The sequence below is a fragment of the Panthera leo genome, chromosome B3, assembly GCF_018350215.1.
Source record: "Panthera leo isolate Ple1 chromosome B3, P.leo_Ple1_pat1.1, whole genome shotgun sequence".
NCBI lineage: Eukaryota > Metazoa > Chordata > Mammalia > Carnivora > Felidae > Panthera > Panthera leo.
In genome coordinates, this window is record NC_056684.1 from 146262310 (window position 1) to 146283930 (window position 21621).

Below are 21621 nucleotides of genomic sequence, written 5' to 3' on the forward strand. Positions count from 1 at the left end.
GCCACTGGGCTGCAGAAGAGACTGGGAGGTGCCGGGAAGTTGAGGGGAAAGTGGATATCAGCTGGGTGCTGGGGTGGCCTGCCCCACGCAGACTGTGTGGTGAGGGCCTGTAAGAGCTAAGCCCAGCAGCCTGCAGCCCCCTTCAGCATGTGGCCACCAATTCAAAATGGCGCCAGGGAGCATCGGGGTCATGACCCCTGTGTGTCCAGGCCTGGCTGTGGAGAGTTGGGCTCACCTTGCTGGGTCGTGGGGACGGGTGTGGGTCGAGGTCACGGGTGCCATGCCGGTGAGCTGGAGGGTCCTGAGGGGTCCCTGCAGGTGAGAGTAGGGAAAAGCAGCAACAACCCCAGGAAGGGTGGGCCAGGAGGGGGCAGGGTGGCCGCGGGTGAGTGTGCATGTCAGCCTGAGGCTGCTGGGCTCGAGGACCAGAGGGGAGAGTGTTTGGGAGGTGGGGGTCACTGTGAGGGCCTTCTCAGGAATCAGTCTTGTGGGGCTGGGGAGGGAGATCTGCGGACCGTCGTCTTCTGGAAGGTGGGGAATGGTGTGGCCTCCTTTCTGGCCGCTGGCCGAGCAGTGCGCCCTGGCAGGAGTGCGTCCTCATCCAGGGCTGTATGGGGTTCCCTGGGAGCCTCCCCAGAATGGTTGCATCTGGATCTGCAGATCAGTAAGATTCCCGGGGTAGGGGGTCTGTGTGCACTGAAGCTTGAGGGTGCTGACCTTAGGGACCTGGAGAAGTGGGGCTTTTGTCCCCTGCCTGGGGACAGGAGCACTGACTTGTTGGTGTCCTATACTGCTGGGGGCTCCAGGGCATGCTCCTCTGTGCCTGGACCTTGCACATCTGGGTCCCTGTGTCCCCTTTGCCCGCTGCATCGCCGCCTGGGACCAGGGCTCCTGAAGTGCAGCCCAGCTCTGTCTTGGGCTCCAGCTCGTTCCTGAGTGACTCAGGCTCCCCCATCTGAGGCTCCCTGTCTTCCCAGAGGGCATCCTTGCTAGCCCCTCGGTCCCCGTTGCCAAAGTCCTGGACGCTTCTCCTCTCCACCTGCAGCTAGAGTGCCTGGTCCCCCAGGAAGGGGCCCTGACTGACCCACACACTCCAAGCCACACCCTGTGATTCCCCTTCTCAGTGTCACCTGTACGTGTGCAAACGTCTGCATACCCTCAGGGCCGCGTGTGCCTGCTGTGTCACACCCCAGGGCCTGGCTAAGTTCCCTGGGCTGATGAGTGAGGGAGTGGGTGAGTGCAGTATTGTGGTGCTGGGAGTGAGGGAAGAAATATAGAGTTGACCAGAGGAGAGAAACCGCAGGGAAATCCATGGAGGGAAACCCCAGCTTTAAGGTAAAGTACCTGAAAACCTCCCAGGCCTGAGTGCAGGGAAGGCAGGGAGGGGAGGGGAGGGGTGTGGAGGAATGGGGTGGGACAGGAAGGGAAGGCAGGAGGGGGTTTGCTGCCCTGGAGCTTATCTGCTTCCTGCCTGGGACATGTGGTGCTGAGCCCAGGGAGCTGCGCGGGAACAGGGTGCCTGGAGCCTGGCTGGCTCTGCCCCCAAGACCGGTGCTGGCCAGTGGGGACCTGGGCTGGATGAGCCTTCACCCAGGAAGGGAGGCCTCTGAGTTGGGGGCTCCAGGCCCTCTGGAGACTGGCTCACAGGTGACAGGTGGGTGGGTGCAGGCCGGTGGAGGGCCCCAGTGAAGGCAGAGCTCCTCTTCCTTGCTCCACATGGTGGGCTCGGGCTTTTGGGAGTCCTGTTGTGGGCTGGGGCACCCTGGCTGCCCTGTGTGGCCGAGTCCTCAGTGCTGGGACAGGGGCTCTTGAGGACCCAATGGCTGCAGCATGGGGGCCCCAGGGAGAATGCTGCCTGGATGACCGTCCCCACCGGGGAGGGCACTGGGCTCAGGGGTGATGGGCAGAAGAGGCACACGGGTCCCTCTGGGTGGTCTTCCTGGTGCTGCCTGCTTGGCGGCTGGTGGCTGACGGGCACCCCATGTGCTGGCCGCCAGCCGGGCATTCCTAAAGGGGCCTGAGGCCCGGCTGGACTCTGTCCAGCAGTGGCGCCTGGATGACTGACGTGAGGGGTCATGCCTGCTGACCCCTGCCCAGGGCAGCAGTGGCAGGAGCAGATGCTTGTGTCTCCCTGAGGGACACAGGCCTTGAAGGTCTGCTCTGGAGGGTGAGGACAGGGCCCAGCCCCCCGCCCGGCCCAGCCTCCTGTCCTAACCCGGAAGCTGGGAGGCTGAGGGGCGTCCGGGGCTATCCGGTTACCCCAGGAGCCCGCGGACACCTCCTGGCTGGGGGCGGGGCTCCCCTGTCGGACCGCTAGCTCCAGGCTGGGCCCCCAGAGCCCATGGGGACAGTTTTGGCCACAGCCAACGTCTCAGTGCTAGTTCCCACCGGACACAGTGACCCCGGGCTGCTCAGAATACTCCAGGCTCCTCCTTGGCCGTGAGGCCCCCACAGGGAGGGATGGCCTGCTGGGTGGAGGTATTCTGTCTGACGAGGCCTGCGGGCGGGTTTTATGAATGGCCTGAGGCACCATGAGCCCACCCGTTACTACCCACTCTGCCTCAGGCCTGCACAAAATCCACCAAGGACCCCCAGGTGGGGAGGCTGCACTGGGCAGCCTGTCTCCTGGAACAGGACCCTCCTCAGGCTGTCACTGACCCCCTGAACTGGGTGGGAGGATGCAGACCTCAGTCCGGGAGGCAGGTCCTTCTGCTGGTGGACCCACTTGGGGGCAGGGGTTTCCGGCCTGGAGGGTGTCACTGTGGGACCAGCTTCCACTATACCACCATGACACAGACTGACTCATAAACCTCCTGGCCTGCTGGGGGCTCAGCCCCTTCCTGGGTCTTGTCTGATGGACAGGTGCTGGGGGCTCAGCCCCCTCCTGGGTCTTGTCTGATGGATGGACGCTGGGGGTTCAGTCCCCTCCTGGGTCTTGTCCGATGGACGGTGGGGGGTGGGGGGGCTTCTCCATGCTGGACACTCCCCCTGAGCTCTGGAGTCTGGAGTTCCAGTGCGTGAGGATTCTGGGGCACATTCAGCCCAGTCTGGTGTCTGGTTGAGCCCCATATGGGTGGGTGGGCTCTGAGGCAGAAGCCAGCCTCCCCCAGCCCACCCTGCGTGGAGCGGGGCTGCAGCCTGAGCCCGGGTCTGGTGGGCTGGCCTCCTGCTCCTTGGGCTCTGGGCCCCCGCGCATGTTGGGTCCGTCCTGTCTGTGAGGGGTCTGCTGCTCAGCCATGCTGGCTGGTCAGTGTCAGCCGGAACGGGATGCCTGAGGGCAGAGGGGCAGAGGGCTCAAGGAAGGGCTTTTGGGTCTGTCCTGACCCACTGCGGGGGTTGTGACTCCTTGAGAGGGTCCCGTACAGAATCTCCCCTCCGTCTCGTTCCCCCTGGGGGAGGGGTGTGGCACCTCAGCCCAGCTCCCCCTGCAGCAGCCTCAGCCACTCCTCTGCAACTGGCAGTGCCCTATACACCTGCCCTCCACCTGGCAGGTGCGGGGTCACGGGCGCCGGGACTTGGGAGCCAGGCCAGCACCCCGGGCTCGGCCCCGGGCTCACAGAGCGCTCGGCAAGGGGGTCAGCTCAGATCTTGGTCAGGTTCCGGGCCTGAGCTGCCCCCGCCCCAGTCACTGTCTGGTATCCACTCTGCAGGAGTCACATTGCTGTTGGATATCATGGTGGGGGAGCCCGGCTCCCCATCCTCTGTGGCTTCCCCTCCCCGGAAGGGTCTTAGCACAGCACGTGGAGGGAAGAGAAGGGAGAGCTCAGGGAACAGGGAGAGGAGGTGAGGGCTGGGGGCCATGGGGAGGGCTCCCTGCAGAGGGCCTGCCAGCTGACTGTCCCCCGGCCACGTGCCCAGGCCCGAGCCCAGGGTGCAGGAGGGCCTCTTGTGTGTGCAAAAACCCGGCGCCATCCTCTTGTTCTTGGAGGGGGAGCCTCCCAGGCAGTGAGGCCGGGCGGCTGGAAGGACAGGGGCCGGCTCTGGAGGTCAGTGCTGTCCATACCCTTTCCTCCCAGGGTGCTTGCGCTGGACCCTGGTGCCCAGACCACAGTGCCCCAGCCCTGCCTCTGGACGGCACTGGCTTGAGGTCTGCAGCCTCTGATGATAACTGGGGGGACAGCATGAGGGGACAGGGCCCAGCCCCTAGCAGGAAGCAGTGGGGCCCAGGGAGGGAGGCTGGTTTTGCGCATAGGCCGTGTTGCCGTGGGAGGTAGTACCCCAGTACCCACAGTGATAGAAGCTCAGACAATATGGCCTGTCCCTGGGGCCCAGAGGCGGGCCCTGCTCACGGCTGCTCAGCCTGTCCTGGCCAAGGCCACGGCCCCTCAGCCTGCCTCCGAGGGACATGCTGAGGCAGGTGTCCCCCGGGGAGGTTGAGTGTGGGCTGGGCTGGGAGCTGGGGCTTGGTCGAGGGGCCCTGGGTCCCCCTGGGTCCTGACCCTGGCGTGGCTCATCTATAGTTCGTGGTGAGGAGCTGGGCGTCTAAGACTGGTCCCTGTGGCCTGTGGAGGGGGTGCTGATGGAGCCTCTGTGGAGGGGAGGACCGACGGATGGACGTGGGGTGACCTGTGCCAGCCTGGGGGCTCTGTGCTCGCTGTCCTGGTGAAGGCAGGGCGGCTGCTGGGCCTGGGCTCTGTGACTCACAGGCCTGGTCCCTCTGCCCCTGTGTGCACCCAAGCCTGTGGTTTCCTCCTCTCCAGGCCCAGCACAGCCCCTCTGGCTGTGGATGTGCCTCCTCATTTAGAATCAGTCAGCCCCGGAGACCCCCTGAAGCACAGACCCCAGCGTGAGGGGCCCATCCCTCCAGGGCCAGAGGCTAGAGGTGAATGCCTCAGACTGAAAAGGGTGAGCTGCCAGGCCTGGGGTCAGAGGGTGGGCCCCCAGGCAGCAGGTGGTGCTGGGCCTGGTTGCTGCTATGAGGGGCATCACTGTGGTACCACCCGTAGTTATAGACACTGTCTGATGCCCCATGACAATAACCAGGGCCTGGCCCCTGCAGGCGGGGCTGGTGGGAGGAGCTTCCTCAGGACGGGGAGGGCCCAGGGGCCATTAGGGCTGTGGAGGAGGCTTGGGTCTGCCCTGGGACCAGGACGCATGCCAGTTGCCGCGGTGGGTGCCTGGAGGCCGCAGTCTGCAGCCCTGGGTGGGCTGGGATGGGAGAGGACGTGCCCAGAACGCCTGGGCTGGTAAAGGTGGGTGCAAGGACTGTGGACTCCTTGTTCGTGGATGCCAGGACTGGGAGGCACTGGGGCAGGCTGGAGAGGGAGGTGTGGGTCTGCTGCATTGCTGGAGCTCGAAACAGTTGCTCCAGGGTGGGAACAGCGGCATCTGGGGCCATGGGCTGGCCAGTGAGGAGCTGTCCGCTTGTGGGAGTCTGCGGTGGGCTGGCAGGGACCTGGGGCTGGGGCTCAGGTCCGAGGGGCACTGGATGGGGCGGGCAGTGGGGGAGGAAGGTAGTGGCTTCCAGACAGGCCCTGTGGAGGGGACAGTCCCCAACGCCACTGCCCTTTGCCTTTGCCTGCCCATCTGGGAGATTCGGGCTGAGCTTCGCTGCTGTAAGTCATGCAGTAGATGCAGTCGTACCCCAACCTCCCCCCACCCCGCACCCGCAGTTAAAATCCCTGCTGTCCTACAGCCAGTCTCCCAGGAAGGTCCACCCAGTGGGGGTGCCCCTGCTGGGAACAGAAGCCTGGACGTGGGCAGGGGCAGAGTGTGTTTAGGAAGGCCCAAGATGTTCAGCAGAGGGCCGGAGCTAGGGGGCTGCATGGCTGGGAGCTGGATGAGGCCCTGGACAGCGTCCTTCCCCAGGAGCCTGGCGGGTACGGAGGGGAGTGCAGCTCTGGGCCCCTAGCAGGGCCTGGGCTGGGCTGGGTTAGGCTGGCTGCTCGGAGGGGCTTTCCCTGGAGGGCACTCACTGTGGGTGGGTTTCTAGCCTCCCGGCAATGACCAGAGCCTGCACCGCCCGTCTCCTGGGGGACAGGCCCCAGGAGCCCCCGATGGCCCGTCCAGGATCAGGACCCATGTCCCTGAGGACGGCACAGGCTGTGAGGTGCCCCACTCCCTGAGAGCCTTGTCCTGCCTCCAGCATCAGTGAGCTCCTACACAGCCTAGTGTGGGCCTAGCTCTAGTGTCCACTCCTGTCAGCCCCGCAAGGGTCTCTGGGGGTCCTGCCCACTGGGAGTTTGCCCAGGGTAGACTCTGTCCTTCCTGCTCGGTTCCGCCGTGGTGTTGAGAGCAGGTCTGTTTCTGCCAGTGGGGATTGTGCGGCCACCTCAGAGCCCTTTGAAGCCCCCAACTGTGGGTGGATGTACCTGGACACAAGCCCACAGGCCGAGCTGGCTGCCAGCGGCTCAGGAGGCCTAGGGTCCCGCTCTGGCCCTCAGGAGCCAGGCTGGAGGGCCCTGCCGCTCTGGCTGGTTTTTGCTGCTGGGTCTGTCACTGTGGGCGTAGTAGCTACCGTCGTAACACAGTAGAAAGTTCCCCGTCAAAAAGCCCCCGAGCGTGCTGGAGGGGCCCCTTCCCTGCCAGAGCCCCAGGCGCCCAGCCGGGCGTGTCTGCACAGGTGTCCAGAGCTGCCCCACGTGGTGGGCAGCTGGCGTGGTCCGGCTGCCCTGTCTCCCCAGGGACACCTGCTGCAGGGGCGGGTGGAGACTGAGCTTCCACGGGCGTGGGCACAGGGGGTGTGGGTGGTGGCCCGGGGTCTCACACACTCTCGGGGTGTGTGCCCACATCTGTGGCCCAGGCCACGGGGAGAGTGTCCACTTCGGGGATACTGTGTCTGCAGCGTGTCTGCAGGGTCGCTGGGGGCCTCCCGGTGAGGCCAGGTTTGGACGAGGCCAAGGGGACCACAGAGCATGGGATGGATGGACCAGCCAGACTGGTTGAGGGGCACGTGGGTCTATCCATCCTCCCAGAAGAAACATTTCCCAAATCAGGTTCAAACAGCCGTCCCTGAAGGGGGGAGTCCCGCCCACCTTCCCGGGTCCCACGGGGCAGGCCCCCAGTCTGCTTGGGGAACAGGTGCTGTGGGGTGACGTGGGGGTGGGGTGATGTGGGGTGTGGGGTGACGTGTCCGGGTAGCCCAGTGGCTATAGGGTGGGGCAGGGCCCGCTCACCAGGGCAACCCCTGTGCTGTCCCTGCCCAGTCAGGCAGGTCTGGCTGAGGTTTGGGGTGGCTTCCGCTGGTGGGTTTCAGGGTCTGATGGAGTCAGCAGGCAGGGTCCTGGCGCAGCGTCACGGAAGCCCTGTTCCTTCCGTTGTGCCTGCTGTGGGTGGGTTTGGGTTACAGGCTGGCACAGGGTCTGATGGAGTCAGCAGGCAGGGTCCTGGGGTGGCTTCCGCTGGTGGGTTTCAGGGTCTGATGGAGTCAGCAGGCAGGGTCCTGGCGCAGCGTCACGGAAGCCCTGTTCCTTCTGTTGTGCCTGCTGTGGGTGGGTTTGGGTTACAGGCTGCACTGTCCTGGTGACGCCACATGCATGGTGATGTGGCCCCATTCAAAATCCGGGGGAAGGCGTCCCTGCTGCGCTGAGAGCAGGGCCACAGCTGGGACCCCCCGGGACGGGGCTTTGGATGGGTGCTGTAATACTGTGGTTGCACAGCTGCTCCCAATGCAGAGCAGCCACCACAGTGACACAGACTCGCCTCCAATCCTTCTTCCCAGGGAGGCTGCAGGGCTGGAGGGGGAGGAGCCTGGGATGCCCAGGGCTGATCCAAGGGCGGAGGTGGAGCCGGGGGAGGCTCCTTGCCGGAACACGGCACTGGGCGGCCGCCCATGGGGCGTTGTGAGGGGCACCCTGGGGCCAACAGATGGTTCCCACCCGGGGAGGCTGGAGCGGACGGGGGTCAGTCCTGTTGCCGCTGAGCCTTGCACTCGGGGTCTGAGTTGTGCTCAGACCCACGAGGGCGTCTGGCTCTGCCTCACCGGCCCCTCTCTGGCTGTCTCCCTTTGCCATCTGCCTGTGGACCCATCTACTCTAGAGCCACCTGGGATTGTGCCATTGCGGTGACGGGCCTCAGTGACCAGCCACTCCCGGAGCACCTGCTGTCCTCGGATGCAGTTTCAATTCCCCCTGGTTCTGGCAGGACCTGGGGCACATGCAGGTGAGGAAGTGCAGGTGCGGGGAGGCCCAGGTGCAGGGAGGCCCAGGTGCGGGGAGGCCCAGGTGCAGGGAGGCCCAGGTACAGGGAGGCCCAGGTGCAGGGGAGGCCCAGGTACAGGGAGGCCCAGGTACAGGGGAGGCCCAGGTACAGGGGAGGCCCAGGTACAGGGAGGCCCAGGTACAGGGGAGGCCCAGGTACAGGGAGGCCCAGGTACAGGGGAGGCCCAGGTACAGGGGAGGCCCAGGTGCAGGGAGGCCCAGGTGCGGGGAGGCCCAGGTGCAGGGAGGCCCAGGTACAGGGAGGCCCAGGTGCAGGGGAGGCCCAGGTGCAGGGGAGGCCCAGGTACAGGGAGGCCCAGGTGCAGGGGAGGCCCAGCTACAGGGAGGCCCAGGTGCAGGGGAGGCCCAGGTACAGGGAGGCCCAGGTGCAGGGGAGGCCCAGGTACAGGGAGGCCCAGGTACAGGGAGGCCCAGGTGCAGGGGAGGCCCAGGTACAGGGAGGCCCAGGGGAGGCCTAATCCTGGTTTAAGTCTTAGTTCAATGAGCTGGACGGAATTTGCCCTCCTCGAGGGCCCTTCATGTTAGTATGAAAACGGGCCCACATTGCTCTTTTTGGGCTCTTTGGAGCATGATCCACTTACAGAGTCCAGGAGCAGGTCTGCGTGGCAGTGACCACGTCTGTGGAAGTCTGAAGCCCCGTCCACGAAGCCATCCGGGCCGGGGATGTCGGGTCTCTGGACGGCTCCCACCGCGGTGTCCGCCTGCTGAGCCGTCTGGCTAAGCTTCATTGCTAGGAAAGGAAACGTGACGCCTATTCTGTGCTAACAAGTGCATTCTGCTGGGTCGTCCCCAGCGTGAGCTGCTGCGATACCCTGAGTGGGCGAGTCCACACCCGCACCTGGCGCCTGCCCCACCCGAGCCACAGGAGCAGCAGTCACCTGGGGGAGCAGGGGTGTGGACACGCCCTCAGCCGACCACCGAGCCTCCAGCGTCCCAGGTCCCCTCCTGGGGCCGGAGAGGGCAGGGCCGTGGCCCCAGGAGGCCTGGCAGCTTTGCGGGGGTGGGGCGCACATTTGTACAGCAGATGAAGGATGCTGGGGCGGGGCAGGTGGTCGTGGGCTGAGTGCTCGCTGTGGCTGCAGGCTGCAGCCCGGTGCCCGTCTTCACGTGGTCCTCAGCACCCGCCCCGCGGGGCTGTTGTTATTACTGTTATGACTACGCCACTGGGCGGTGGGCGTGCTGAGGCCCAGGCATCCACACATCCACCTGCTCCCTGCTCCCTGCTGGTAGAGGTCGCTGGGATGAGAAGGAGGGGACGGAGCTGGGTGGCATCTGGCCAGATGCACGTGTTCAGGGGCCGTGTGGATGGTGCAGTTTGAGGTCCACCCTGGTCCGTGAACCCTGGGCTGGTGGCCAGTGCCCATCGGTTCCCCACTGGGACCACCACGGGGTCTGGGAGAGTGGCCTCTCCCCCCATGTCCTCCAGGCCACTTCTGGAGCCACGGCAGACAGCGTCGTGGGATGGCAGCTCTCCCGGCATCCGAGTAGCCCCTCTGCCTGACATCTAGGCCCCAGGGTTGGGGTGGGCTTTCCTGTGGGGCAGTAGCCTGACGAGGGAGCCCCTGGCCGTCCCTGGCCCATGTCCAGCCACAGCAGCCACAGTGCTGGGCCCCAGAGACCAGGGTGCCCATACTCCTCCTAATTTTGAGGCGTGGTCTTGGGGGAGTGAGGGGGACAAAGTTGGGGAGCCCCTTCTGGAATGTTCCTCCTCCCCAGCTCCTCCCCCTCACCCCTGGGACTCTGACCTCTTGGAGCCATGGTGGTGTCGGGGAAGCATTTCTGGAAACTTCCATCTCTGAGCTTTAGAAACCATTTGTGGATTTTCAGGGCTTTGATCCCCAGGAACGGTGGAGAAATAAGTCAGCAGGCCAAGTGCTGAGGACAGATGAGCCTGCAGGCGCAGAAGCCTCTCCTGCAGCCTCCTCGCCGTGAAACACATGTTCTTGTGTGCAAGGACACGTCTGGCGACGGAGCAGGCACACGCGCCCTCTTCCACGCGCATGCACAGCCGTGTCCGTGGTGCTGTCCTCAAGAAGCGGCAGGACGTAGTCGGGAGGAGAAAGCGCGCATCCGTGCCTGGTCCGCGGGTCGCCCACAGGAAGCCTGCTCGCCCCAGACCTGCAAGGGTCCCAGCCTCCCTGGCTGCCGGTGCGCAGCCCTGTGGGGTGGAGGGCGGTTAGGGGCTTTGGCTGCATCCTGCGTCCCTGCGCTCAGGGGTCCTGGGCGCCCCTGTGGTTTCGTCCTGGTGGTCCATGTTCCGCTGTGTTCAGGAGCTCGGACTGGGGCTTCGAGGACATTCTGCAGCTGGGCCCTCCCAAAGAGCCGGCAGTGACCGGGGGCTGCTGAGGGGGCAAAGGTTAGGCTCGCTGCTGCTCTGCCCTCGGCAGAGACCAGTCAGACCCCTCCCCAGCAGAGCAGACTGCACTGGGCCTTGGCCTGAGGGGGGGTGGCTGCTGCCCCAGCTCCCTTCTCGGTGCGACAAACCGTCTGAGGCCTGTCTCTCTTGGGTCACATCACAACTTGCATCTGCTCTCCTGGCCTCTGTGTTCATGTGGGGGCTGGGGAGGGTGCCGTCTGGTGCCAGCCTCCCTCAGGCAGTCCTTGAAGGGCCCCTCTGCCAAATGCACGTGTCCTTTCCCAACTCTGGCCTCCCCGGGAGTGCTGGCCCCTTGCCCTCGCCAGGCTAGGTGCTCAGGAGCACAGCCCGCGTCGCCAGCTCCGTGAGCACAGGCTCCAGGACGTGATGCAGGGCCCCCTGGTCTAGGGGAGCACTCACTCTGGTTCTCGTCGCTTCACCAGGGCGGACAAAACACTTTTTCCTGCACCTCCCTCCGCACCAGTTACAAGCCCCGTGCCTGCCAGTGGTTCAGGCCCAGAGCTCTTCGTCATCCCCAGCTGGGCAGGGGCCCAGGCCAGGCTCAGTGACAGATGCCTGCCTGCTGCTGGGAAGGACATGGCTTCCTCAGTGCCCCCAGGATGTCAGCTCAACTCTCTGGATCTTCGCTTTGCCCCAAGGGCGTGGTGGAAATGTGTCCAGTCCTGAGAGGGGGAGCCCAGCCCTGAGAGGGGTGCTCTGATCCCAGGAAGCGGTGTCCGGCCCAGAGAAAAGGATCCAGAAGCATCCAGGGCCACACCCTGCACGTCGCTTGGCTGAGGGCCCCTCCTTGTGTCCTCAGAGCTGGAGGGGTGGTGTCCTCTCTCTCCTGTAAGGATGTTGTGATGACATTTAGGGCTTTGATAATAATCCAGGAGAGCCTCCCCATCTCGTGACCTTAACTAAATTCATCTGCACAGACCCCTTCTCCATATAAGGTGACAGTCACAGGCTCTGGGAATAAGGACCTGGATATTTTTGGGGGGCCACTTGTGAACCCTTCACTCCACCCACTCAATGGGCATTTATGGAACACTGACTGGAAGCCAGACTCGCCTTCTGGGACACGCCAGTGATTGGTGGATTCCAGAAGCTTTTGCTGCTTCAAGGTTAGAACTTGAGCCCCAGGACTCACCAGGGTTCACTTGGTAGACGACAGGCAGGTGACAGCCTCTGTCCTGCTCAGGCTTGATCTGCCAGGGCATCACAGCCCAGGGACAGCCCAGGGCTGATACAGTTCCCACCTGCCTCTATCTGACCCTGGGTGCGTTCCAGGGCCTCTCCATCCCTCTGGGCCCAAGGTCCTTCCACCCCAGGGTCCCGGCCCCAACCCAGCTGGTCACCTGGGGATTTGGGTTTTGTGTCACCCCCTGGCTTGGGTCACCTGGTCCACCTGGCCTTCACACATCTCCTCCACCTGGGACAGAGGCACCCTCACCCTTCTTCTCTGAGCTGTCAGCCCACACAGCCTTCCCTGGGCTGTGATGTTAAGCCCCCCATGTCCAGGCCTGTGCAGGGAACTTTGCTGTCAGTGGGTCTAGGGACGTGCCCCGTGGGGCTGCAGGTGGCAGTGAGGACAAGGTGGGAGGCAGTGGGTGCAGGTGCCTGTGGGTCTGTGGCCGCCCTCTGCACCTGCATCCACTCCCCTGTCACCTCCATTTTTAGGGGGACAGGCAATGCAGGTAAGTGCTTGGAGCTTGGCCTTCCCTAAAGCCAAGCCCTAAGTTACACACCAGAATCTTCTGCACCACTGTGTGTGACAGACCTCAGACACTGCGGCCTGGGTCCGTTGATGACAACTTTCTTGTTCTGGCCCTGCTTAGCCCTTCAGCCTTGTGGGGTCCCAGCTTGTGGCTGCCTGGGGTCAGTGGGCCTGGCCTCCCGGCTGCAGAGACGCCACTGACCACCTACACCTCCCCACAGTTAGCGAGCCCAGCCGCCCGCCTGTCCCCACTCCGTGGGCACACCCACTTAGGTCATCCAGTAACTGGCATGGCTGCCGTCACACCCTGTCAGGTGAGACCCTCACCAGCCCTCCCTGGGGCCTGGGAGACGCAGGTGTGGGCTGGCCTCCTACATTGAGCTCTGTTGAGCTCGGTGGTTTCTCGGGACTGGTATTCTCCCCGTAGACCCAGGCCTGCCCCGAGGTTGGGGTCCTGCAGACCCAGAGGGAGGACCCCTCAGAGCACCCCCCACCCCCAGACTGGGGCAGCTGCCTCCCTGGGCGAGGTCCCCAGCCTCAGACAGAGGACCCTGGGGAGCCCCGGGGGACTGGTGCTGCATGGGCGCCTTCTGGCTTCCCCTGAGGAGTCCCTGGGGTCTCTAACATGGTGGGTCTTCAGGGAGCTGTGCCCGCCCAGCCTGCACGTCCTGACCACACTTCCCCGGTCCCTGGGCCACACCTTTTCTAAGGGACGGCCCCGCCCCAGCTGTGTGCCTGTGGTAGGTCACCAGTGTGAGGACCCTTGTCTTGTCCACCCCCCCAACAGGCCTGGGCAGCCCTGCTGGGGCACCTGGCCCCCGTCTTTCCTGTTGGGAGACAGAGATGCAGCAGAGAGAAACGTGGAGCTTATATTTTGGGGGCCCATGGCAGGGAGCCCATAAGGGGGCCCACAGGAAGGAGCTCATGGTGGGGGGGGGCCCACAGGAGGGAGCTCACGGGGCCCCCCCACAGAAGGGAGCTCATGGGGGGGGCCCACAGGAGGGAGGTACAGGGGGGCCCACAGGAGGGAGCTCACAGGGGGCCCCACAAGAGGGAGCTCACAGGGGGGCCCACAGGAGGGAGCTCACGGAGCGGGGGGGCCCACAGGAGGGAGCTCACAGGGGGGAGCTCACAGAGGTCCCACAGGAGGGAGCTCACAGGGGGGCCCATAGGAGGGAGCTCACAGGAGGGAGCCCACAGGGGAACCCACAGGAGGGAGCCCACAAGGGGGCCCACAGGAGGGAGCTACAGGGGGGCCCACAAGAGGGAGCTATAGGGGTGCCCACAGGAGGGAGCCCACAGGAGGGAGCCCACAAGGGGGCCCACAGGAGGGAGCTACAGGGGGGCCCACAGGAGGGAGCCCACAGGAGGGAGCTCACGGGGGGGGGGGGGGGGGGGGGGGGAAGCACAGGAGGGAGCTCACAGGGGGGTCCACAAGAGGGAGCTACAGGGGGGCCCACAGGAGGGAGCCCACAGGGGAACCCACAGGAGGGAGCCCACAAGGGGGGCCCACAGGAGGGAGCTCACAGGGGGGGCCCACAGGAGGGAGCCCACAGGGGAACCCACAGGAGGGAGCCCACAGCGGGGGCCCAAAGGAGGGAGCCCAGGGGGGGCTGTCCCACACGAGGGAGCCCACGGGGAGGCCCACAGCAGGAGCCCATAGGGGGGATCCCACGGGGGGCCCACAGGAGGGAGCCCATGGGGGGTCCCATAGGAGGGGGCCCACAGGAGGGAACTCACTGAGGGGCTCACAGGAGGGAACCCACGGGGGGGGGTGCCCATAGCTGGGAGTCCATAGCGAGGAGCCCACGAGGGGGCCCATAGGAGGGAGCTCACAGGGGGAACCCACAGCAGGAGCCCATAGCAGGGGGCCCACAGAGGGGAGCCCATGGTGGAGGGGCCCATAGGAGGGAACTCACAGAGGGGGCTCACAGTGGGGGCCCACAGCTGGGGGCCTACAGCAGGAGCCCACAAAGGGGACCCCACAGTAGGGTGTAGACGGCTGGTTGCCCAGAGCACCTCGGCGTGCATGAATGCGTGCATGCCGTTCCAGCTCATATTCCGGCTCCCTGGTGGCTTCTCGGCATCACAGGCCCAGGGATGTGTCTGTTGGCTCCACAGTCAGCTTCAGCCACCCCCTTGCTGCCTGGGGGCCAGGACTCCAAGAGCATCCTGGCTGCAGGGCTCCTGACCCAGGGCCTCTTCTGAGCCCAGGCCCGTCACTCACGGCCATCCCATGTCACTGTCCTGAGACCACCAGCCAAGGCACAACTGCCTTGCTTCAATCCAGCTGCTGAGCCTGGGAGAGCCCCCACCTTTACAGATGTGCCGAGTACAGCGGCCCTGATACCGAGATGAAGGCCTTGGAGACCCAGGGCACTCAGCCTCGGGTGGAGGCTCAGGGACCTGGTTGTTTTGGCGGCGGTGGCTCCTGGGGGGTTTGCCTCACCAGCCGCAGGGGTTAGAGACACCTGGGTGGTCCTGCTCTGTGGAGAGGACCTGAGCCTGGAGGCCTCACCCTGTCCAGGGCCCTGGCTCTCCCACCTCCTGGCTGTCAGCCAAACTGCCCGCGGGGTTTAGTTTGCTGTTCCCTTGTGTGGCTGTTGAATCAGGAAGGAGAGAGGGGCCAGCAATGCACTGGCTCACAGACCCTCGGCCTCTGTCCTTGGGCAAATAAGTGCACAAAGGAACCTTGAGGAACCCTTAGCGCTTTGCCAAGTCCCTACGTGCAGGATTCCAGGCAGGCTTGCTTTTAGGAAACCTGTGTGTGTCACGTCCACATGGATGACGCGTGGGGGAAAGAACATGCGACATGTTCAGAACACAGAGAAGCAGCCAAAGGGCTTAAAAAACTTAATGAAGTTTCCTTGTAACACAAGAGCCAATCAGATTTTTAATTGAGAAGCGATGTGTTCTCTTTCGGACATACGAGTTTGCAGCCCATCGTTTGCTTACCTCCGTGTGCCATCGGAACCGTCATTATTATCCTGTGAGCCGAAGCGGCACAAACAGGTTGTCAGAGCAGATGCTGGTCGGTTGCTGGGTCATGTGAGCTTCTGAGGTGAGTTTGCTTTTATTTCCAACATTATCTTGTTTGGGGTGTAGCTCACGCAGCTACTGTGAGCTTGGGAAGGACTGGGTGTCCCAGCCACACACGGGGCGGGGTCCTGCTTAATGCTCCTCCCACACGCGCACTTCTTTCTTTAAAATATTTTTTAAATTTAAAGTTTATTTATTTTTTTTGAGAGAGAGAGAGAGAGAACACATGAGAGAGAGCATGGGAGGGGCCGAGAGAGAGGGAGACGGAGAATCCCAAGTAGGCTCCACTCTGTCAGCACAGAGCACAACGTGGAACTCGAACTCACAACCATGAGATCATGACCTAAGCCGAGATCGAGTCAGATGCTTAACCCACTGAGACCCCCAGGGGCCTCCCACATGCTCACTTCTTTGGGGTTTATGTCCTCCAATAATGCCAGAAAGACTCGTGGGGAAGAAATAGCTGGGGTCAGAGGCTGTGGCCAGCCTGGTGGTGCTCATGGGCGGGTTTGCGTCTCTACACACTGCTCTATGCATTGACACACTCACACACAGCATGCATGTGCCACTCTGGATATTTTTGTGCATAAACGGGACACACACACACACGTATGTGTGACTTATTTTTCCCACGTAGGAGCGTCCCTTAGAGCTCCTTCAGTGTGGTGTCCCTGTGAGCAACAGCACATCTCTCTAACCTGTTCCTTTGAATGGTCCGTGCCATCAGGCTGGGTGTGGCATCATTATTACTTAGACCATACGCAGTTTCCATTTTCCGGCTGCTCTTGTGTATTTTACCATCCGTAGGACGTATTTGTATTACACTGAATATACAGGTTACCGAAACAGGATTGTCTGCCTCTGTGGTAGGAAGTTTTCCCACTGAGGATGATGAGGTGGTCCCTATTCATGCTTTCTGTGCCCCTGATCTACTGAACCTTTGCTGATCTCCCAGGACCTGTGAGAGGCTGGGCCCCCAGACCCACAGCCTGGCATCAGAAGGCAGCACAGCTAGGCTCTTTCCTCCCCCATATATCAGCACCAGAGGGAAGACTCCTGGAAAAGAGGGTGAGTGGGACAGGAGCTGGGAATGGGGCCCCACAAGCAATTAGGGGCCAGGCTGAGACACTCCATTTCCCCAGAGACGACCAGGGCTGGTGGGGGGAGCTGGTGGGGGCTCTGCTCTCATAGCAGCCTATCTGGAGACCCTTGTTGTCTCCAGGGGTTCAAGAGCTCAAAGCTGGCAGGGCAGCCGGGGCACCATCCTGGGGGACCCCACCCCACCCTGCCTCCCACCCTCCAGGCAACACCTGTCACAATAGGCATGCCACAGTGGCAGGGATGCAAACACGCCAGTGGAACGGATGCCCCGCCTGAACAGTACGTGGTCCACAGCCTGCAAAAGTACCCCAGGCCTGACACTCAACTAGAGATGTAGTGGATGAAACCTCCAGGATGCAGTAAAACAGTGCCCATCATTCCAGCAATCAAGACAATCTAACTTGAGGAAAAAAACAGTCAAATGACAGCAACAGTCAGGTGAATTCCATGTTGCAATTATATGGCGATGTTTTAGAGCCGGAGAGCCAACTGGTGGTCGCCAGAGTGGAGGTGGTGGTGGTGGGGGGGTGGGGGGAGGCGGGGACAGGTGACAGGGATGGAGCAGGGTGGCGTAGGGAGGTGCTGAACCACTGCGCTCACTCCCGAAACTAATGGGACACTGTACGTTAACTACACTTGGGTAAAACACACACACGAGATGCCTCAAAATTTAATCACAAATTTTATTGAAGCAAATGAAAAAAATCAGAAAATGGAAACAAAGAAGTAGAATCTATAAAAAAGAATCAGAACTTATAGAACAGGAAAACACAGTCTGTGCTGGGCGGACACTAGAGCAGAGATGGAGTGCCCAGTTGGCGGACTTGGGGATGGGACAGTAGAAACGACAGACAGGAACAGACTTCCCAGAGCAGCCTGGAGGGGACCTGAGGCAAGAACAGAGGTGTCACCCGGTAGCACTGGAGCCCCAGAAGGAGGGAAGGCAGTGGGCGGGAAGACTGAGGAAATAATGACTGAAAAGTTAACACATTTGGTGAAGGATACAAACTTCCAAAAAGCAAAACCGGATAAGCTCGAAGAAATCACGACAAGACGTTTCACAACGAAGCCTTTGCAAACCAGAGTCCAAGGAGTGGTCTCGAAAGCAGCGAGAGAGAAAGGACATATCACCTGGGGAGGGTTTCCCATCTGAGGCCGTGGGGGCCATGAAGAGGCTGCACGGGCTTCCCAAGTGCTGGACGTAGAAGGGCTGGTAGTTGTGGGCACCGCATCCAGGGAACCCGGCCTCTGGGAGCAGAGGGAAGTAGGCATGTGCACGTGTGAAAAGACACTACAGGAATTGCTTGCAGACGTTTCTGTGAGGACTGGCTTTGTGACGTGTTATGTAGCGTTCCTCAGACAGTCGGCAAATCAAAGGAGAGAGACTCAAGGGGCTTCATGGAGGAGCAGTGGCGAGACCGGGGGTGTCCACACAACAGGCTTTCTTTTCCTCGAGTTTTACAAATCATATTTGATGGTTGAAAGAGAAACCAAACTTTTAAGACAGTGTTCTCCATGGGTGGGGAGGGCACAGGGACAGACGGAATGGGTGGTGACTGATTGCTGGAGGATCTCCCAGTGTCTGTGATGATGCACCTGCTATGAAAAGTCCGTGCAAAGAAAGACACACGTTTCGCTGTAAAGATTTGAAGGCACGAAACCCAGATGGATCCTAAAATATGTTCAAGTGCCACAGGAAGGCAACAAGGGTGAACAGAGAAATGAAAACTGCAGGAACCAAATAGAAAGCACATGTAAAGAGATTGAAGGCTAATGTGTCAATAATTATTTTTCTTCTTCTTTTTTTTTTTAATTTTTTTTTAACGTTTATTTATTTTTGAGACAGAGAGAGACAGAGCATGAACAGGGGAGGGGCAGAGAGAGAGGGAGACACAGAATCTGAAACAGGCTCCAGGCTCTGAGCTGTCAGCACAGAGCCCGACACGGGGCTTGAACTCACGGACCGTGAGATCATGACCTGAGCCGAAGTCGGACGCTTAACCGACCAAGCCACCCAGGCGCCCCTCAATAATTATTTTTAATGCACGGTCAGACAGACCAATTAGAAGATAGGCTGGCAAAATGGATCAAAGAGGTGACCTGACGATATACTGCTTGTAGGAAACTCACTTCAGGGAAGCCTGGGTAGCTCAGTCAGTTGAGTGTCTGACTCTTGATTTCGGCTCACGTCATGATTCCAGGGTCATGGGATTGAACCCCGTGTCAGGCTCCGTGCTGAGCGTGGGGCCTGCTTGGGATTCTCTCTTTTCCTAGCTCTTTGCCCCTCCCATGCTCATGCTCTCTCTTTCTCTCAAATAAAAAAAAAAACTCATTTCAAATTCAATGACAGATGGAGATAGGAAGTGGAGGGTTAGAGAAGGTGCATCACATGCCCGGTGAGTATGAGTCCCAGTGGCTGTATTAACATCTGAGAAAGTAGTCTTTGGAGCAGTAGAAGTTACAAGGGTGCAGAGTGACCCTGCTTAAGTCCTTAAGAGGACCCTGCAGAGTGACGGGTCCTCTTACCCGTCCACGGGAAGGCACAACACCCTAAAAGTGCAGCCTCAAAACTGATGAAACCACAATTTTATTATGATCAATAATAATATCAATGTTATTACCAAATTCTGGTTTAATTTTCTGCTTTTAAGGGACATTGGAATGATGCTGTTGAATTTTTATTTACTTACCTGCCATCAAAATCCTTCTAAGGGATCCGCATCCCATTCCCTGTGGTTTTTACGTTCACTGGCGCATTATGATTTTGTTCTCTGTCGAAGACACCACAGATCCCAATCCAGAAGTGGGGGTGACAGTGACAAAGTGTTTACCAATTTTTTCCTTGTGTTTATGCAAGAAACAATTTGGAGGGGTGCCTGGGTGGCTCAGTTGGCTAAGCGTCTGACTTCAGCTCAGTGACGATCTTGTGGTTCATGATTTCGAGCCCCACGTCAGGCTCTGTGCTGACAGCTCAGAGCCTGGAGCCTGCTTCATTCTGTGTCTCCCTCTGTCTCTCTCTGCTCCTCCCCTGCTTGCACTCCGTCTCTCTCTGTCTCTCAAAAATGAACAAATGTTAAAAAAAAGAAACGGAAACAACTTGGAGAGGTGTATTTTCTACCTGTCTTTGGATTCCTTCTCTCCTACACATGGTCTGGTGGCTTCTAGGGTTGACCTTCTGGCAGTCTCCTGTCTCGTGCACAAGGAGGATGGAGGCTGGTGTCTGAGGTTAGAACAGGGAGGCCTACGATGCGGAGGAAACATCTGTTGGGGATGTGAGGGGGACCACGTGTTTGCGAAGGAAAGCCTGGCCAGTGGCATCGCCTGCCAGAGGGTACCTCCTTGTATGAAGCCCGGTGACATTGGGTGTCTTGGTTCAGTGCTATTGTGATGATGACAGAGGATGGCAGAGATGGTGTCACTGGGAAGGGTGACACCTTTTTTGATGTTTTGTAGGAGAATGAGAGCTTACTCTACCATTCTGTCACTGTCACTCACTCTCAGTGACTCACTTTGAACAAATAGAGACTGGAAAGGGAAAGTAGTAACACTATTAGACTCCTACCATCTATAGAAGAAGAGGTGAGAAAGTGGAAGGTGAGTGAGCAGAGACAGAAACAATGGCCCAGTTTCACTCAGTTACTTTGGTATATGATAAGATGATCTCGTGTTCTAGGGAAAATAAGATTTGCTATCTGGACGATCACAAGACACACACGTTAAAAAGAGGTGATTTTTCCTCGGCTTAATAGACATGTTCCAGGAGTCTTTGTTTAGCATCCGACCCCAGACCTCCACATCCCAAGCATGCTGTTTCTGTGACTCTGGGAATTCTACTTTAATTTTTTTTAAAGCTTTATTTATTTTTGAAAGAGAGAGAGAGAGAGAGAGAGAGAGAGAGAGAGAGAGAGAGAGAATCTGAAGCAGGCTCTAGGCTCTGAGCTGTCGGCACAGAGCCTGATGCAGGGCTCAAACCCACCCACTATGAGATCATGACCGGAGCTGAAGTCAGACGCTTAACTGAGCCACCCAGGCCCCCCAGATCTTCCATTAATACTGGAGTCTGGGGGCTCTTGGGTGGCTCCGTCAGTTGACTGTCCGACTTCAACTCACGTCATGATCTCATGGTTCACAGGTTCGAGCCCCATGTTGGGCTCTGTGCTGAGAGCTCAGAGCCTGGAGCCTGCTTCAGATTCTGTCTCCAGCTCTCTGTGCCCCTCCCCTGCTTGTGCTCTGCCTCACGGTCTCTAAAATAAATAAACATTAAAACAAAATTAAAAAAATACTGGAGTCTGTATGCCCAGATCCCATTCATTCATTCACTCACTCATTCATTCAACAAACAAACCCTGAGGGCCAGTTACACAGCAGCATCCCTGCAGGTCCTAGGACCTATCAGCCAACAAGACAGATGCAGCTGTTCCCTGGGATCACACCTGGGTCCTTGTGACTGAGACACAAAACAGCCACCCTGGCCCCAGGAAGCTCGTGAGTGGAAGGACAGCCAGTCAGTGTTCTCATCCCTGAGGACCTACAGAGCCAGGGACATAGGCCTGGGTTTGTGTTTTGCATCCAAATGGTGGGGTGCAGTCAAGCCAAGCTAAGTGGGCTGTGGCTCTCAGCATGGAACCATGGACAGGAACAGGTGTGACCCAGACACCCGGGATGGTGGACACGGCCCAGGATGGGGGGTTGGGGTGAGTGGGCAGGACCCCTTCCTCTCAAAGCACCCCCAGTTGTCAATCAGCAAATGGTGATGGTTAATGACGGATACATGCTGTATGAGGGTCTTTGAAGAGACTCCCTGTTTGGTGACACAGGGATACAGGTGCTAGGTGTCCGTCCTGGTACTTTCCTGAGCAGCTCCCAGCTGGCCACATTCTGAGCCCCACTGTCCTTGGGCCTGTGGTCTTCAGAAGTCAGACATGCTGCATCCATGGGGTGAGGACAGGGGATGCCACCATTTCTCACCACATCCAAGAAGCCTGTAGGCTGGTGGACTGCTAGGGCCTGCCTACCACTGCTGGTCCCTGGAAAATGCTGACCTGCAGAGGGGAGGGCAACGGGGTGGCCATCTCCCACCCTACTCTGGTCAGTGGGAGGAGGGCAGGGCAATGTCTCTCACCTTTGACACCCTGTACAGTTAGGCCTTCATCCCTGGCCTGGAGAGGTGTGCCTCTATGTGGAACACACATGGCCGTGGCCCAGGAACAAGCACAGGCGTGACCAGGGAACACGCACCGGCATGA

General features: G+C 60.4%; 1 protein-coding gene and 2 long non-coding RNA genes across 4 annotated transcripts in view; 2 read left to right on the forward strand and 1 right to left on the reverse strand.

Annotated features, from left to right (window-relative positions):
• Window positions 1-3238, reverse strand: part of LOC122222684 — a 171637-nt gene extending 168399 nt beyond the window's left edge. The window contains exons 1-3 of the mRNA XM_042943232.1: window positions 3116-3238; window positions 775-1045; window positions 236-312 (exon numbers count right to left, since the gene is read on the reverse strand). Of these exons, the coding sequence (XP_042799166.1) occupies window positions 236-312; window positions 775-1045; window positions 3116-3238 (471 nt within the window). The remainder of the gene's footprint in view (window positions 1-235; window positions 313-774; window positions 1046-3115) is intronic.
• Window positions 3239-5089: 1851 nt separating this feature from the next.
• Window positions 5090-12270, forward strand: LOC122223220. The gene is made up of 3 exons (XR_006204130.1): window positions 5090-5192; window positions 7978-8100; window positions 10959-12270. It is a non-coding gene; the product is annotated as an uncharacterized LOC122223220 (long non-coding RNA).
• Window positions 12271-13916: 1646 nt separating this feature from the next.
• Window positions 13917-18142, forward strand: LOC122223219. 2 transcript variants are annotated; one of them, XR_006204128.1, is made up of 4 exons: window positions 13917-15296; window positions 16230-16342; window positions 16578-16813; window positions 17376-18142. It is a non-coding gene; the product is annotated as an uncharacterized LOC122223219 (long non-coding RNA). The 2 variants fall into 2 exon arrangements; XR_006204129.1 differs by having other exon boundaries at window positions 16230-16813.
• The last annotated feature ends 3479 nt before the right edge of the window (window positions 18143-21621 follow it).